This window comes from Ambystoma mexicanum, chromosome 1p, assembly GCF_040938575.1.
Source record: "Ambystoma mexicanum isolate Mex_15411 chromosome 1p, UKY_AmexF1_1, whole genome shotgun sequence".
Lineage (NCBI taxonomy): Eukaryota > Metazoa > Chordata > Amphibia > Caudata > Ambystomatidae > Ambystoma > Ambystoma mexicanum.
Window position 1 is genome coordinate 306,197,218 of NC_090921.1, and position 16,925 is coordinate 306,214,142.

At 47.6% G+C, this 16,925-nt stretch overlaps 1 protein-coding gene across 5 annotated transcripts in view; it reads right to left on the minus strand.

Annotated features, from left to right (window-relative positions):
* The window catches only part of ARID3A (AT-rich interaction domain 3A), a 650,673-nt gene that overhangs the window by 360,800 nt on the left and 272,948 nt on the right, over positions 1–16,925 (minus strand). For 4 of the 5 annotated variants that reach the window (XM_069647537.1, XM_069647554.1, XM_069647528.1 and 1 more), the window contains one exon: positions 13,591–14,756. In XM_069647537.1, coding sequence (XP_069503638.1) covers positions 13,591–14,459 — 869 coding nt within the window. In that variant the 5' untranslated portion in view covers positions 14,460–14,756. Of the gene's footprint in view, positions 1–13,590; positions 14,757–16,925 lie in introns of those variants that run through there. The other variant, XM_069647564.1, reaches the window with a different exon arrangement.

Below are 16,925 nucleotides of genomic sequence, written 5' to 3' on the forward strand. Positions count from 1 at the left end.
CGGGGCCACTCTGGAACGGTGACTCAGGAAAAGCGCGTTTTGAAAGGGCTGGAAGCCTCAGAGAGCGGTGGGTCTGGGGAGGAGAAGATGCAGGTTGACAGTGTGTGGAAGGTGGTGTTGAAGCCTGAGAGTCGAGAGAAGACATTCCTGGGGGTGAATCCGTTGGAAATTGCTAGATGGGTGAAGGCGGCTGTGGGGGATGTTACTCGGGTGCTAGTGGTGGCCGGTTGTTGGTGGAGGGGACGGATGCTGGTAGCAAGGCTAAGATTCTGGAGGTGGGTTGTCTGGGTAGACATGCAGTGCGAGTGTTTGATCAAAGTGGTGTGTCGTGTAAGGGGGTGTTGTATGGTGTGCCGGTGTCCATGAATATGTCTGAGGTGGAGGAGCAGCTGGCGGATGTGGGGGTAGTGGAGGCGTGGAGGCTGGGGAGGAGAGATGCACAAGGGGATGTGGTGTCAACGACTGTGGCAGTGAGGTTTGCGAGAACGGAGTGTCCGGAGGTGGTGGAGATGGGTTATCAGAGGTTCCATGTGAAAGTTTATGTAGCGATGCCGTTGAGGTGTTATAAGTGTCAGCAGTTTGGACATGTGGCGAGAGTATGCAGGAATGAGAGGCATTGTGGGAGGTGTGGAGGAGATCATGACATTAAGGAATGCAAGGTGGAGACCCTGGAGAAGTGTGTGAATTGTGGGAGGAGGGCACTATACTGCGTTTAGGGGGTGTGAGCCATAGGGTGGCGAGAGAAGTGGTGCAGGTGAGGGCGGCAGAAGGTTTGTTTTATGCGGAGGCAGTGGCAAAGGTGAAACCGGTACGAGTAGTGAATGAGGTGTGTGGGAGAGAGCCGGTTGTGGATGAGGCTGCGGGAAGGAAGAGAGTGGTGGGAGAGGTGAAAGGCGTAGAAATGATGGTTGTCCCGAAAACTGAGTTTATGTGCTTTATAGTGAGTTCAGGGGAATTTGTCAGTCAGTGTGTCGGATCTTACGAAAGGAGTGGTGGAAGCAGGGAGGAGGTTTTTTAATGTTGTGGATGTGTTGGAAAAGGATGTGTTCAGGATGGTTACTAAGGTGCGGAAGCAGAGTGTGGTGTCGGCCTGAGGATTTTGCAGTGGAACACGAGGAGTTTGTTGAGGAATGGGCAGGAGTTCAAAGCGGCGCTGTGTGGGGAATTGAATGTTGATGTGGTTTGTATTCAGGAGACGTGGTTAAGGGGTGATCTAAGGTTTGTGATTCCGGGTTTTGAGTTGTTTCGTAAGGATAGGTTGGAGGGGAGGGGGGTGTGGCTCTGGCAGTTCGGAAGGGGTTGGTTGTAGGAGAGATTGTGGTGGATGGAGCAGTGGAGGCTATCGGGGCGGGGATTCGGGTAGGGGGATCGGAAGTCTTGGTGTTAAATTATTATAATCCGTGTGAGGTGGTGGAGGTAGATGCGCTGTCTGTAGTGATAAGGGGGCATGTGGGACCTTGTGTTTTGTGTGGCGATTTTAACAGTGCCAACACGTTGTGGGGTAGTGATCGGACAGATGCGAATGGGTGTCGGGCTGAGAGGTCCTGTATCCGCGGAAGCTGCTGAACCCCCGACAATCCCCCTGAGATGTATTTCCCAGAACTAGTTTTCAATACAGCTCTGTAAACTACACCCCAAAGGGAAAGGGGGAATGGGACCAGGCAGACTGCGTCAAGGCTAATCAGTGCTGAACCTGCAGAGGATAAAGAATAACATATACACTTCCTTAATTCACTTACTTAACCTTATGAATGGGAAGTCATTAATCCTTAACTAATAATTGAGAATCCTACCTGGTTCTTCTCTTGAAATTTCTTAGAGAAGCGGATAAGAAGCTGAAAATCTCTCTTACTTGCGATACTTGAAATTCCCAGCAACTTCTTACATTAGACAAAACTGGAAGTCTTAGTTCTTTCTTTGTCTTTTTTCCAACATGCACTGGTAGTTCAATTAGATTGTCTTTAAAATGTTCTTTCTTGTCATTTCAAAACTTTTCAAACTATTTATAATTATCTTGAGTCTTTGAATCCTTGAAGAAAGAGGAAACACGTGCTAACTGCACACGCAGGTTATTTCCATTAAAATTATCGATGAACTTCACATAGAAATCTTCCTGGTTGAAGAACACGTGCAAACGGATGAAGACGCGCGATCAAAATAATCCACACGCGCAAAAAATCCACACGCGCAATAATTCACACGCGCAATAATGTTCTCCTGCGAGACACGCGAAATAAGAACACCCGCGCTATTGAGTTCAAACGCAATGAAGTGATTCTCACGCGCAAAATCACTCGCGATGGAAAAAACACACGCGCACTCACATGGCACGCGACAAACAGATTCTCGCGCTTTGTACCCCCGCGCTAAAAATCACACGCGCTTTGTATTTCACACGCGCTTTGTACACCCGCGCTAAAAATCACACACGCATTGTATTTCACACGCGCTTTGTATTTCACACGCGCTTTGTACACTCGCGCTAAAAATCACACGCGCTTTGTATTTCACATGCGCTTTGTATTTCACACGCGCTTTGTAGTTCTCACGCAGCGTATAGCTTTTCGCGCAAAGGATCACCCGCGCAATAAAACACACGCGCGTTTAAAATGGCACGAGACCAACCTCTACTCGCGCTCGGAATACACACGCTAGAAAGCACGCGCTCACTTGAATACGCACGCGACAGTCAAAATCTCGCGCTAAGGAACACCGCACTGGAAACACAAGCGCACTCCGATAGTTCAATAGTTTTAGTAGAAACACTACTTTTAACGAATTTTCAAGGAGACTGTTATTAAGATGAACAGATTTACAGTAGAAATAAAGTCACTTATCTCCTGAGCGAATTCACAAAGATTTCCTGCTTTTCCTATCTTCAAAACGAATTCCTGCCAGCTGAAGACTTCTCCTGAACCCCCAAGAAAGTAGCCGCTCAACTGCTGAGATCTGAAGGATAAAATCCACCAGGCCTAATACTAAAGCAGGAGCAGCCACTGAACACGTCCTCTCAGATGGGGTTTTGATGATGAAAGGCACAGAGTGACAGTTTAGAATGTTCATTGTTGTTCAGCATTGTCTTCTAGCCAATCAGAGCTGTCACTGTGAGGCTCCATCTTGCCTTGGGTCAGAACCAGGATTCTGAATCAACAAGTTAAGGCCTAACCAACTATAATGGAAAACTTCCCACCCACACAAAGCTAATCTGAAAAGGATAATAATAAAAAGGAAACTTGAATAAGAGAAGGAAACCTGACAATGGGGAACTATTGGAGGACATGGCGGATGAGTTGTGTCTGTTTTTGCTGAATGATGGTTCGGGTACGCGGTTGGATGTGAGGACTGGGAAGTTGTCGTGTTTGGATTTGACCTGGGTGTCTGCTGCGATTGCGGGAGAATGTGATTGGGAGGTGCGTGAGGATGGGGATATGGTGAGTGACCATTCTGGTATTTTGGTGACAGTGAGGGGTGAGGTAGGGATCAGGCCACGGATGTCTGGGAGCCGGTTGAACTTTAGGATGGCTGATTGGGAGTTGTATAAGAGAATGTGTCAGGAATTGATTGTTCCTCGGGATAGGGATGGGGGGTGGATGAATGGAATGAGCATTTGGTGCAGGGAATGAGAGCGGCGTCGGTGGCTGCAGTTCCGGAGGTTGAGAAGGGGAAGGGTGGGAAGGTTGAGGTTCCTTGGTGGTCGGTGGAATGTTCACGGGCTGTGGCAGCACGTAAGAAGGCGAGGGCCAGGGCGGTGAGAACGGGAATGTTGGAGGATTTGGTGGCATACAAGAAGGCGAAGGCGGTGGTGCAGAGGGTGATTAGGGAAAGAAAGCGCAGATATTGGAGGGGCTATTGTGGGTCTCTGGGGAGTAATTCTGGCGTGGGTGAGGTTTGGAAGCAGTTCAAGCAGATGTCTGGGTAAATGAGGCCATAGGGTAGTATGTCTGTTGTTGAAAGGGGTGGAGGTGGTCAGTGAAGATGGAGAGAAGGCGATTTTTGTTGGGGGAGCATTTTGCGGGAGTGCACAGTTCAGGGAACTTCCCAGAGGCGGTGAGACTAAGTATGGGAGTGGTTGAGGAGGAGATGCAGGAGTTGTTGGCGAATGTTGGGCCTTAGGAAGAGCAGTATGAGGTTCCGTTTTCTATGGTGGAGTTGGATGGGGCGATTCAGAAGGGGAAGTGGTCTAGTCCAGGGGTGGATGGGGTCATGTATGTATTTTTGGAGAAGTTGTCAGTGGAATGCAAGTTGGAGGTGTTATTATTGTTCAATGAGATCTGGAAGAGTGGAGTTTTACCGAGGTTGTGGAAGAGAGCGATTGTGGTGGCGATTTTGAAGAGTGGCAAGGTCCCGACGGAGTGTAAGTCGTATAGACCGATTGCGCTGACTGTTGTGTTGTGTAAAGTTATGGAATGGATGGTAGTTGAGCGTTTGGAGTTTTATTTGGAGTCGAATAAGTGTTTGAGTGATTTTCAGAGTGGGTTCAGGAGGAATCGGTCGGTGGCAGATCCGTTAGTGAGGTTGGTGACTGGAGTAAAGGAGGCGTTGTGTGAAGGGGAGATGGTGGGGGCATTCTTTTTGGATTTGGAGAAGGCGTATGATATGGTGTGGAAGAATGGGTTGCTGGTGAGACTGTTGGAGATGGGTGTGAAGGGGAGGATGTTTTGGTGGATTAAGGCGTTTTTGGCTGACTGGACCTTTCAGGTGAGAGTGAAGGGGGTGATGTCTGAGGTTTGGAAGATGGAGAATGGGACGCCGCAGGGGAGTGTGATTAGTGCGATGCTGTTTAATGTGATGGTGGATGGGTTGATTCGAGCTTTGGCGGGTTTCGGGTGTTAGGTGGATTTCTTCGCAGATGATGGTGTGGTATGGGTAAGAGGGCGGAGTTTGTTGTTGGTGCAGAGTCGGCTGCAAGCTGCGATAGTGTGTATGGAGGAGTGGTGTGGGAAATGGGGCTTTTCAGTGTCTGTGGATAAAAGTGCGAGTATGGTTTTCTCAAGGAGAAGAGTGCAGCAAGGGTTGCACTTAGTTTTGAAAGGTGAGAGGGTGAAAAGCGTGGAAGAGTTTCGGTACTTGGGGGTGATCTTGGATAGGAAGTTAAACTGGAATTTGCAGGTGAATGGTATGGTGGAGAAGTGTAAACGTAGGTTGAATATGCTGCGGGCGGTGATTGGGAAAGAGTGGGGTGCGCAGCAGAAGTGTCTACGAATGTTGTATAAGGGGTTGATTCTGAGTGTGATGGATTTTGGATGCCAGGTGTCAGTGAGTTTCACGGCGAGTCAGAAGTTGCGGTTGGATAGGGTGCAGGCGAGGGCATTGAGGGTGTGATGAGGTCCTCTCCAGTGAATGCGGTTCAGGTGCTTGTGGGGGAGAGGTCGTTGGGGTTGACGAGGGATGCGTTGAATATGAGATGGTGGGTGAAGTGCAGTGCGAAGAGTGTGGCTCATCCGGTGCACGAATGTTTGAAGTATAATTGGAGGTTTGCCTATTATAGGGACTGGTGGAGGAGGAAGGGGGCACTTTTGGGTTTCACATGTGGGAAAAGGGAGTGCAGTGGGGTGTGGGCGATTTGATGACTGATTTGGAGAGATGGCCGAGGTGGATGATGGGGTCTCCAAAGGTGTGTTTGGGGTTGGCGAATGTGGTGTCGAAGAAGAGAGGATTGCGGGCGAGATCAAAGCTTTGGGTCAGGCGTATGTGGCAGGAAAGGAAGGATGCAAGGTGTTCACGGATAGTTCGAAAGATCCTGTGTCTGGGAGAGTGGGTATGGCTTATTATCTGGAAAGCACAGGGGAGTAGAAAGTGGGACGATTGACAAATGATGTGTCGATCTATACGGCTGAGTTGGTGGCGATTGCATTGGCGGTTGATAGGGTGTGCGAGCTGGGGTATGAGAAGGTGGTGGTGTTCTCGGATTCATTGAGTGGGTTGCAGGCGATTGTGGCAGGGGATGGTGATAGGAAGGATGTTATTTTGGATATCAGGAGGAAGATTGATCGGTGTGTGCGTGGGGGAATGGATTTGGAGTTGGCGTGGGTCCCCAGTCGCAGTGGCATTTTGGGTAATGAGTTTGTGGATCTGGAGGCAGGTGAGGGTATGAAGAGGGGAGCGGTTGATGTGAGGTTGCCTTTGAGTGTGGACGAGGTGAGGGCTGTGATGGTGAGACGGGTCATGGATGAGTGGCAGGAGAGGTGGGTGAGTGGGGTGAAGGGCAGGTGGATGTTTGGTGTTCGTGGGAAAGTGTCGGTGAAGGTGGATGCGGGGTGTCTGAAATGGAGGAGGGGGGAGGAGGTGATGCTGAATCGGTTGAGGATAGGGCATGTGGGGCTGAATGACTGTTTCGAGTGGGGAAGCGTGAGTCGAAGGACTGTGCGGTGTGTGGGGTGCCTGAGACTGTGGGACATTTTTTGCTTAGGTGTGAGAGACATGTTGAAGAGAGAATTGATGAGGGTTCGGTTGACTGCGTTGGGTGTGGCAGAGCTGAGTGGGAGGGCTTTGCTGGGAGGTGACGGGGTGAGAGGCAGGAGGAGGAGCAGTGTGATGTTGGATTTTGTGAGGCAGACGGGGCGTTGGGAGGAGTTGAGTTTATGTGTGCAAAGTATTGATTGGTGGGTCTGGTGCACATCATCCTTTAGGATGGGGAAGCGCCTGCGTGGGTCTGCCCCACGCCTCCGATAATTGAGAAGAAGAAGAATGTACGCTTCTGCTATGTGCAGCTACGTCCTGGGCTGTGAATATAACAAGAAAGCAGTTTATTTCCTATAAAGAAGAATCCGTCTACTGTTTTGTTGAACATACCTATTCATACAAAGCACGTGTATACTACATTTGCACCGGGTTTGGGTCAAAGCCCACTTTAACGCCACTTAATACAAAATAAATGCTGCACTAGGGTCCACTTCGCTAAGCTGCAAGCCTACAGCCCAGTTTAGGAGCTCTGGAAGCCTGGAAAAGCATGGGCAGAGCAGAGCCAGTGGGGTCGGGAAAGGACAGAGCCAGTGGGGTCAGGCAAGGGCAGAGCCAGTGGGGTCAGGCAAGGGCAGAGCCAGTGGGGTCAGGCAAGGGCAGAGCCAGTGGGGTCAGGCAAGGGCAGAGCCAGTGGGGTCAGGCTTCGCTCTAATAGCCAAACAGGAATCTAGCTGTCAAAAGAACCATATCCGACCTTCATTCTCTCCACATTTAAAGCACAAAACCAATACCAGGCCTCGTCTCATCAACCCCAACCAAGAAAATGCATACCTGGTCCCCAAGGTTGAAAGAGGACAGTAAGATCAAAGGCTTTTCTCTGCATCACATACTTTAATTAAGAGGTGAAGTTGGAGTTTGAGCCCAGTCTGTACTTCAGATAGCTGACCCATTTTAGCTATTTCAAGCCATTCCTTGGTTTGGCTTAAAAGAGATAAAGTAGAGCTAAAGAAAGACAGGGGGCCTGAAAAGTGAAGAAACTACACAATAAGCCAACCCAACAAGTGAATGAATCCTTCTACTAAGCCAATAGATCACAGTCGTAGCTGTCTTTTCTCTATTCTGAATTGAAATCTGCAATTATGTTTATGTTTATTGAATTTATATAGCACTTCAAGACAAAGCGCTTTACAGAGTAACAACAAGATACAAAATTTAAAGAAGCTTACTTACAAACGTGAGACAAACCAGAAGTACAGTATATGAAAAATGTACTCAAGGGGAGGGGAAGAGGAGGGAGGGGGGAAGAGGAGGAAGGTTAAGGGGTATGAGAGTCAGGTTCGAGGTCAGTGGGTGGGAGAAGAGGGGAGGAGGGGGGCAGTACCCCAGGTGGTCTCCTACGCCTCTTGGTAGCAGTGTCCAGTGAGGTCAGTGGGAGGAGGAGGGGGGAAGGAGGTAGGCAAGTGGAGGGGGGCTAGAGGTTTGAGGGGGAGAGGGTGGGTGGGTGAGGAGAGTCAGGGAAGGAAGTGGAGAAGAAGGGATTTCAAGGAGGAGCGGAAGGATGAGTAGGTGGGGGGGAGCGGATGGAGAGAGGTAGGAAGTTCCAGTGGAGGGAGTCCAAGAGTTGGAAGGAGCGGAAGCGTGATGTGGCACAAGGGGCAAGGGGTACAGTGAGAAGATAGAGAACGGGAGGGATGGTAAAATGAGAGGAGAGAAGAGAGATAGGTGGGGGCGAGGTCATGGAGAGATTTGTAGACAAGACAGAGGAATTGAAATTTCAATTGTGAGAGGAAGGGAAGCCAGCCGAGTTGAGAGAGCGAGGTAGAAATAGAGTCACGAGGACCAAGAAGACAGTACGGATGGAGGAGTGGTAGATGGGTTTTAGGAGAGTCAGGTGAGAGACAGGGAGACCAAAAAGAAGAGGAGCACAGTAGAAAAGGCGGGAGAAAATAAGGGAGGAAATTAGGAGTTTAGATGCGTGGAAGGTGAGGGAGGAGCGGATATTACGGATGTTGAACAGGTGGTGCTGACAGGCGCGAGAGGTTAGGGAGATATGGTTTGAAAAGGAAAGAGGAGTCGAGGTGGAGGCCAAGATTGTGGGTGTTGGACGAGATGGGGATATTGGAAGGGGGAAAGTGGATGAAAGGGGTGGTGGGGAGAGAGTTAGGAGGGAAGAAAAGCACTTCAGTCTTGTCAGTATTGAGGGAAAGAAAGTGGGAAGACATCCAGTCCTTTATGGCCGTGAGGCAGGAAGAAAGAGTGTGGTGGAGGTCAGAAGTGAAGGAAGAGAAAGAGAGGAAGAGTTGGGTGTCATTGGCGTAGAAGTGGTGAGAGATGCCGAAGGAAGAGATGACGGAGGCGAGAATGGAGGTGTATAGAGAGAGAAAAGAAAGGGTCCAAGTATAGAACCCTGAGGGACTCCATAGCTCAACGGGAGGCTGTCAGAGGTACGCCCACCCCAGGAGACTGTGAAGGATCGGTTGGAGAGGTAAGAAGAGCCAGGAGAGGACAGTGCCTTTGAAGCCAAAGGAGGACAGAGCGCTGAGAAGTAAGGGGTGGTCTACAGTGTCAAAAGCTGCAGAGAAGTCAAGGAGGATTAGAAGTGAGGATGGTTTAGCGTAGCGAGCAGAGAGGATAGAATTGAGTACGTGAGGGCAGTCTCAGTGGAGTGTTTAGGGCAGAACTATCAGAATGCAAAGTTATGTCATATTAAAAAAAACTCCCACTTTTAGCTGTGCTATGGTTGTACAATTGAAGAGACTCAAACAAACCTTTAACCTGTACGCTGGGCCCAAAGTAAACAGCGCTGTCGTCACTGGGCCTAAGTCTACATATTAAAGGATCAAGGATTAAAGACCCAAGTGCCGCAGAGGATCGCGATGGGGAGCCATGCTAACAACAGTACTCAGCCGGATAGAAAGATGTGACAGGGGTATATTTGTATCTGCCTTCCCCAGACTCCTCCATATACATCAAAGTTTAAAACACTTTCTTTCCTGCTTGCTTGTAAACAACAACTTCCAAGAGCGCATGCAGTGTCTGGTGTCTTCTAACCCCTTTTGTTGCAATGATCTGCCCAGGATTTTAAGAGGGCAGGACGTTACCGAATATGCTTTTGTAGGGTATTTTAAAAATGGTAAAAACAATCACATATAAAAAAGAAACTAGAGCTAATGGGGTCGAACTTTCCATAAATGGATAGGGTGCCTTGATGTGCACAGGAGTTTTAGGTAGATCACGCAAGTGGCTCATGCCAAGAGGAACCCAATATCTGGTGTTGTAACCTCCCGCTCCCCCATTGCTTCTGCCCTACAAGCACATTTGTATCAGTCTTGGATACCTCCGTCAAACACGCTTTCCCAGCATGCAAACAATGTCCGGTTTCATCCATCTACGCTTAGGCTCCTGTAAGGCATGCGCTGTGTTAGGTGCGAGTTGTCCACCAGTCACTATCGCCTTATATAAGCCTTAATGCAATGCCTAGTCCTGTCTGCTCTCAGCATGCACTCGGTATCCGGTCTGGTCTCGACATTCCCTATAGCTCCTTCCCATCTTGCACAAAACGTCCAGTCTCTCTCCACCGCTATCTTCCAGAACGCAGCATACAGTGTTCGATCGTGTCCACCTCCCCAGATGGCGTTGCCAACATCCACCCTGTGTCAGGTCTCGTCTATCTCCGACCCTGCATATCACTATTTCTGAGCATATAGCAAGTCTCAGCTTCTCAGCGTACACCCAATGTCAGTTCTCATCCGCACATCTCAGTGAACCAAACAATGATGGTTGGAATTCTCCATGGGAACACAGGATCCACGTGACAGCAATAGCGTTTGCTCTGATCGTATCTCTATGTCTCACCAACATGCAAGAATGGACGATAAATAACCTTTGTCTCACCGCCTCCAAATCAGCAATCTTCTCATGACACCACCATGCCAGCCCACCTCCTGTTCATCTAGCATCGGACTATGCCCCTCTCTCTCTCAAATCGCGCATATTAAGAACAGAGATCACATTTAATGAAATCCTCTCCTTCCACATGCATATCAAGGACCTCACAAAAAAAGAAATCACAACAGCTTCACCTCTTCACATGTATGCACTACCATTAATGTATGCCACAAAAGTAAGGTTTTTATAGCCATGTTCACAGCCCGCTACAATAGTCTATACAAAGGTATACACAAAAGGTCCAATACACTTCCCAAGGCGCATCCAAAATAAGGCAGCAAGGATGACAGCAGCATTCCAATCACTCCATTGGGTCTCACTCAAGCAGCAGATCTCTTTCAGAACCTTGTGAATTAACCGAAGGGCCTTCTGGAAGAAGGGGCTTCTATATCCGCCTAGAAATGATACACTAACCATATCAGACTCCTTCGATCATATGGTGCCATGTACCTAGGTCCTTCAGGAATAAAGGATTTGAGCAGATCCCCACACTCATCTTTGGAGTGACCTCTCCAACCCTCCTTTGGTCCAAAGAAAACCACCTAATGGTCAGGAAACCCAAGGCTTATGTTTTCAATTAAGCATCTGTCCAATTGACAACCCCACCCCTCCTGTCCCAGATGAGCATTCCCCTTTATTCATGTTTAACCCTATGCTGCCTTGCTTGGTCCTCCTCACACGGAGGTCCTCTTTTTGCTGCTCGGCTAATTTAAGGCTCTTCATCCATACTATACAGCACATGCAACCTATTAAACATCCTGCAGTAATAATAAAAATGCCCCATTACAGCCTGTGTTCTCTCCTACCAGCGGGGCCTTCCAGTACCTCATCACCTAATTGCACTTCCCCCTCCTGTACACTCTATAACCCAGTACTTACACCTTAATCTCCACTTACAGGCTCAGATAAAATGTAGGACTAAACATCATTGCCTTTGTTTGCGCTTCCCTAAGCTCCAGCCTTCTTGGCACTTATCAGATTTGCCTGACAAAGGACTGTAAACTGTTTCCCACCCATATCCTCCAACCCTCTTTGCCCTTAGAACGCCTTATAAACAATCAGTCAACCTATAACCAGTTAGCCCCTTGTAGAGATGGAAAATGTGCACCAAAACGTTCCTCACCTTCAAATTCGGACAAACTCAAATTGTCCTCAGAGAAGGAATTGAACAAAAATAGCTCTAGGTTGCTAGGTTCCATATTTCCTAAAGTCTCTTGCTCAAAATCGGCAGTGGAAACTACAAGATTCCCCAACAGATAAAATAATAAAGTACCATTATTATCGTTTTCAGATTTGGGATTAAGAATCACTAACAGCATAAACAACGTCACCTTGAAAAGAACTGGAAGTGGTTCCCTATGGTCCTCATAGGTCAGTATCAGTTTGTAGTCATAATTTAGAAAACAATGTCGAAAGTCATTTTTTAGAAAAACAAATGTTGAATTTATTTTTCAATACGTTTTTTTTTTTAAATGGGGGGGTTCCCCCACCAAATCCTCTTTTTTTAAAAAAAATTTTGCCCATTTTTTTTATACGTACCAAAGCCAAAAAATACATATAAATAAAAAAATAATATATTCGACATTTTCTTTTCGACGTTTTTGTCATTCGACATTATTTTTTCTAAATTATGACTGACCACCGTCAGTATCTGATAGCATGCACTTGACCCCTTTCTGGATTCCTACATCAGTGACAGTGCAATTTACCACCACTTTGCCCAATTAAATTTTTTAGTTCACTATGCAAGGAGAGACATGCTTACAGTACTGATATTGCAATACATTACCTTCTGTGCTAGCAGGGAGCACTGGAGGGACTATCATGTGAACGGCATTGCTCTCCCATCTGCATAAAGCCAGTGAAAGCCAACACACACACAGTCAAGTATCATGAAATGAGAAAGAAGTCACCCATCACAAAAGCCCCCTGGACAGAGCAATTTGGTTTTAGGGTGCATGCCTTTACCCCCATTCTCAAACCATGTAAAACGAGTCAACCCCCAAATGCCTCTTATTCTACACTTGGTATTAACAATGTATGCTTTATGCATGGTGTGCCCTTGTGTATGTTGTGTTAAATCCATTCATTGATGGTAGGTCTTCTCCTGTGGGGCCCTCTTGGTGCAGTAAATCTCCTAACATAGTGAGATTGGCCATGGGGCCCCAACGGCTCACACATCTGAGGGAAAAGCCACATGTACAGGGAGCAATGAACCAGGGGAGGTCCTCAGGGCATGTACTAGGCGACAAAAAGTGACGGATGGACAGCACATAAAACCTAAAAGCTATGGAGCAGTGAAGAGTGTCATTTGCTTGCCCATCACAAAGGCCTGGGTTACGAGGATACAACATGCCTACTTCTGCAAAAACCTAATCGTGAACCCCATGACTTGAGGCGATGGAGGACAGAATGGGCTTCATAGTGTTCTTCCTTTCTCACTGGCACTTCAATAATTTCCATTTTATTGTACTTACCTCCTATTCTGTACAGACTCTGTATTCCTCCCATTCTGCCCATTTCCCCTAGTTGCCACAACCTACTCTAGACCCTTTCTCTGAACATGACTGGCGCCTGCTCCCAATCAGCTTCCTGTGTACCTCTGTCCAACTGGATACTTTCCTCACTTTCTCTCTTACTGCGTCCCTAGCTTACCCAGCCCTATAATCTGCTTCTATTGGCTTCTTCCCTTCCTTCACCTTTCCAACCCCACATCTTTTTATCCCAGTCTCTTTCCAAACCTATATATCTCAATCAATTGCTTTCTACCCTTTCGGTCTTGCTTGCTCCCCATCTCTTCTCTCTACTTCACCGACTCTCCTTCAGCCTCTATCCTTCTACCACCCATTTTCTTCTCCTTCCTCTGTTTTATCATTACTGGCATGTAACACTTTTCCTCTATTTATTTCCCTTTTGACACTATTATTTTAACTTGCGGCTTGTTTTCTGCCTCTCTCGCTCTTCCCGACCTTGATCACTCGGCCTAGAGGTCGATCTTTAGCCGGACTAGAAGTGCACAGCTAAAGGCATGAACTGAAGAGGCAGGCGGAATGGGATCTTGTATTCAAAGACAAAGTCATAATTGCCTTTTAGGATTTCTCAATGCAATAGTTTTATGCTACCAATCCTTGGATTCCTGGGGGTGGTCGAGGAAAGAGGCTACATTTCAAATGAATGCGGATAGGCAGTTGATGTTAACTCTGATTACAAGAATTATACAATTTCAGGTCTTGCACTTACATCTCTTCATCCTCCTCTTCAGACCCCATGTCCTGGAAACGATCCTCCTGGTGAGAGTCCCTCTCCTGCTCGTCATCCTCCGAACCAAAACTGTCCTCCGACATACCTGGGCTAGATTCCTGACTGAGCCCTGCGGCTGCTGCCCTCATGGCAGCTAGTGCTGCCACCTGTGCACGCTGGATCCGCACAGCTTCTGGCTCGCTCTCATCAGGGGGACCCCGGGTTCCAAAGGACAGGTTCATCCCAACATGACCTGGAAGGGCAGAGTTCTGATTGGCAGAGGGGGGACTAGTGCGTGCTGACACAACCTGTAGTTGTGCATGTTGTGGATGTTCCAGTTTTTGCCTCCCATCCGGTTCTTGATCCCGGGCCCCCTGTTCCTGATGTGATGGTTGCCTGGCCACCAAATCCGGCTGTGATGGTTGCCGGGCTACCAAATCCGGCTGTGATGGTTGCCGGGCATGCAGTTCCTGCTGCTGCCGGGCATGCAGTTCCTGCTGCTGAGATTGCCTGGTTTGCAGCTCCTGCCTAGCCTGCATTTCTTGCTGCAGCCTGGCATGATGCATTTCCTGCTGTTGGTGTTGCCTAGCATGCAAATCTTGAGCCTGAAGTTCCTGCTGTTGCCGGGCCTCCATTTCCTGCTGCTGCTGTTGGCGGGCATCCAGCTCCTGCTGCTGCCGGGCCTCCAGTTCCTGTTGCAGTCGTGCTCTTTGCTGCCTCTGCAGGTTCTCCATCACTGCTTGTAGTTTCATGGCTCGGGGGCGGCCAGGAGGATGGCACTGCCGCACGGCCTGGGCCTCCTCCTCCCTTATTCTTCCGGCTTTAGATCCCACCACAGGAGCCAGCGGAGGAAGGCCCAGGTGTCTCATGTGCACAAGTACCTCGACAGGACTGACTCCAAAAAGTGGAGCCAGCAAGGCACCGGTGAAATCAAAGCAAACCGAGGCAGCGGCTGTGATTCCACGTAGTTCTGGTGTAGGGATTTTCCAGCCGTAGCTGGCTTCTATCAAGCCACTATCCTGCACATGGCCAACAATGGTCCGGCCACACCAGGATTCGCCACAGTACGCCTACAGACTCAGTCCCTTCAAGAGTGGCAAACAGTGGCGCTGTTGAGATGTAGCCAATCGTGCCGAGCTGGGTACCGCTCATCCAGGTCTTCAAGCCTAGGGGTAGTGAGAAAACAGACATGAAAAAAACTTTACATCATCTTTTAAAATCACATCTTGTAGAATACACCAACCTCGAGCCCACACTACACAAGCATGCAGATGTAATGTTAACCCTGGGGAAGCAGACGGACAAACGAACAAGGTTGCTTAGTAAACAAGAGAACATTAGCATGGTTCGTAAGGACATGGTTCTTAAACCTATTCTACCAGGTTAGGCAAGTGGTTCTATCATTAGCAAAGGGATTTCTTTACAAAGCCCATAGCCAATTCCTCTTTAGGTCTTGTGCATGATCACATGTAGTTGCATGCCTAACACATAAAAACATTGCAGCTTTTAATATCGCCCATGAGAAAGGGGGTGGGGGAGGGGTTTGGTCCCCCAAAAACCAGCAGTTTACCCAGACAGTAGTCTAGACTGGAGTTTGTTCATATAACGGTACTACCCAAATTGACATTTTAAAAAAATTGACCTTTTGTCCTAATTATAGTGGTGCTAATTGACCTTCTGCACAATTGACCATTATATTATTTTAGTTATTTTATATCTGTATTGGGTTGGTTTTGGATTATAAATAATATAAGGAGATTGGCTGCAGTGTTGCGGGAGTTTTGGATTGGGTGGGAAATTGCGGGGGGGGGGGGGGAGTTGCCCCCCTGCATAGATGTCCTAATTGACCTTTTAAACTAGGTCAATTATCCCAAGGTCAATTGCGTAGAGGTCAATTAGTATACATCCCATATAACTATGGTGGCCCTAGAATATGTTGGAAATACTTTGCATAGTGAAATAAAAACATTTTCCTTCTTTAACACTGGGCGATCTTAACAGATTTGGACAGCGCAACATTCCTTCAAGGAATTACCAGCATGCACAACTAGTGTCATGCATCACCTAGACTATTCAATGACTGATCAGGTCTTTAACTGCGTGTAGACAAAAGACAAAAAAAAAACCACACAAATTAAATGGAAAACGTGTCTACAAGTGGTGTAGGGTATGTAGACTGTGCTTCGTAGACCACCTCTTATACAGATCACCCAGGCACACCCAGAGAGAAGACCACACTGGAACAGGCAGGGTGTGCAGTGGTCCCCAGAAGAACGGAAGCTGCTGGTGGCAGCAGGAGAGTAGGTGTTTGGAGGGGCACGGTTGGTTGGGGAGGGAGAATAGGGGTGGCCTTGGAAGAGGAGCATGGGGCATGGTTGCTTCAGACAGGATGGTTGAGGAGTGAGGCTATGGTGGGCAAAACACAGCGGGAATGTTGGGCTCGGGATGCAACCCCCTGTAGGTGCCAAATTCCAGCCTTTTGGAGTTCACTTCGGTAAAGCCAATAAAATACAGTCTTTTGGAGGAGCCTTCTTCATTGGGTGGGGTAGTAACACAGAAACTTTAAAATAGAGGATATGCTACAGAACCAGTCTGCTCATGGTATTCTATTTGTAATTTTGGGAAAGAGCACATATCAGCATTTGGTAACTTAAAGAAGACCAGGAGGACATGTATCATGATGAAAAGTAGGGTGAAGAATAGAATGCCCACGGGATATAGTATAGTCAGGGAGCATTGAATGCATCTATTTTCTCCACAAGAAGCCAGTGGGCACCTTAATTATCAAATAAAGATGCTATTGTTTCCCACACAACATAACAATTCATTAGAAGTTTCAAACTACTGGGCATATCAAACTTCGCCTTGCTCTCCTGCACACACATAGTCACTCTAAACGGCCTGACCGAGATACTCAGCATTTGTGCCACTTTCCACTGCTTTGCATCCTTCCTTGCCAGACGATTGCAACAATTTTTTCCTCTTTATCCGGCCAAGTCTCACGTGTCGTTGCGCAAGGATTACCTCTGCTGCAAGTGATTTCAAAAATAAAGGGGATTGCCCGATGAAATCAAGGGTGCTTCGGGCTAAATATTTATCAAACCACAAAAGTGGACCCTTGGATAGAGGATGACAACATATTAATGTATCTTTTTTTTATAAAATCGACACATTATTAATTTCATTTCTTTTCAATCTTTTTTTAATAAATTTCACCACTTTAGTGTAAAATATTTGAAACCATAAACCCATACTTGTTTATAGGAGGCATGGGCTCTACACAATATAACAAGCTGCTATTACCACAACTGCAAACGTGTCGACAAAACAACCTC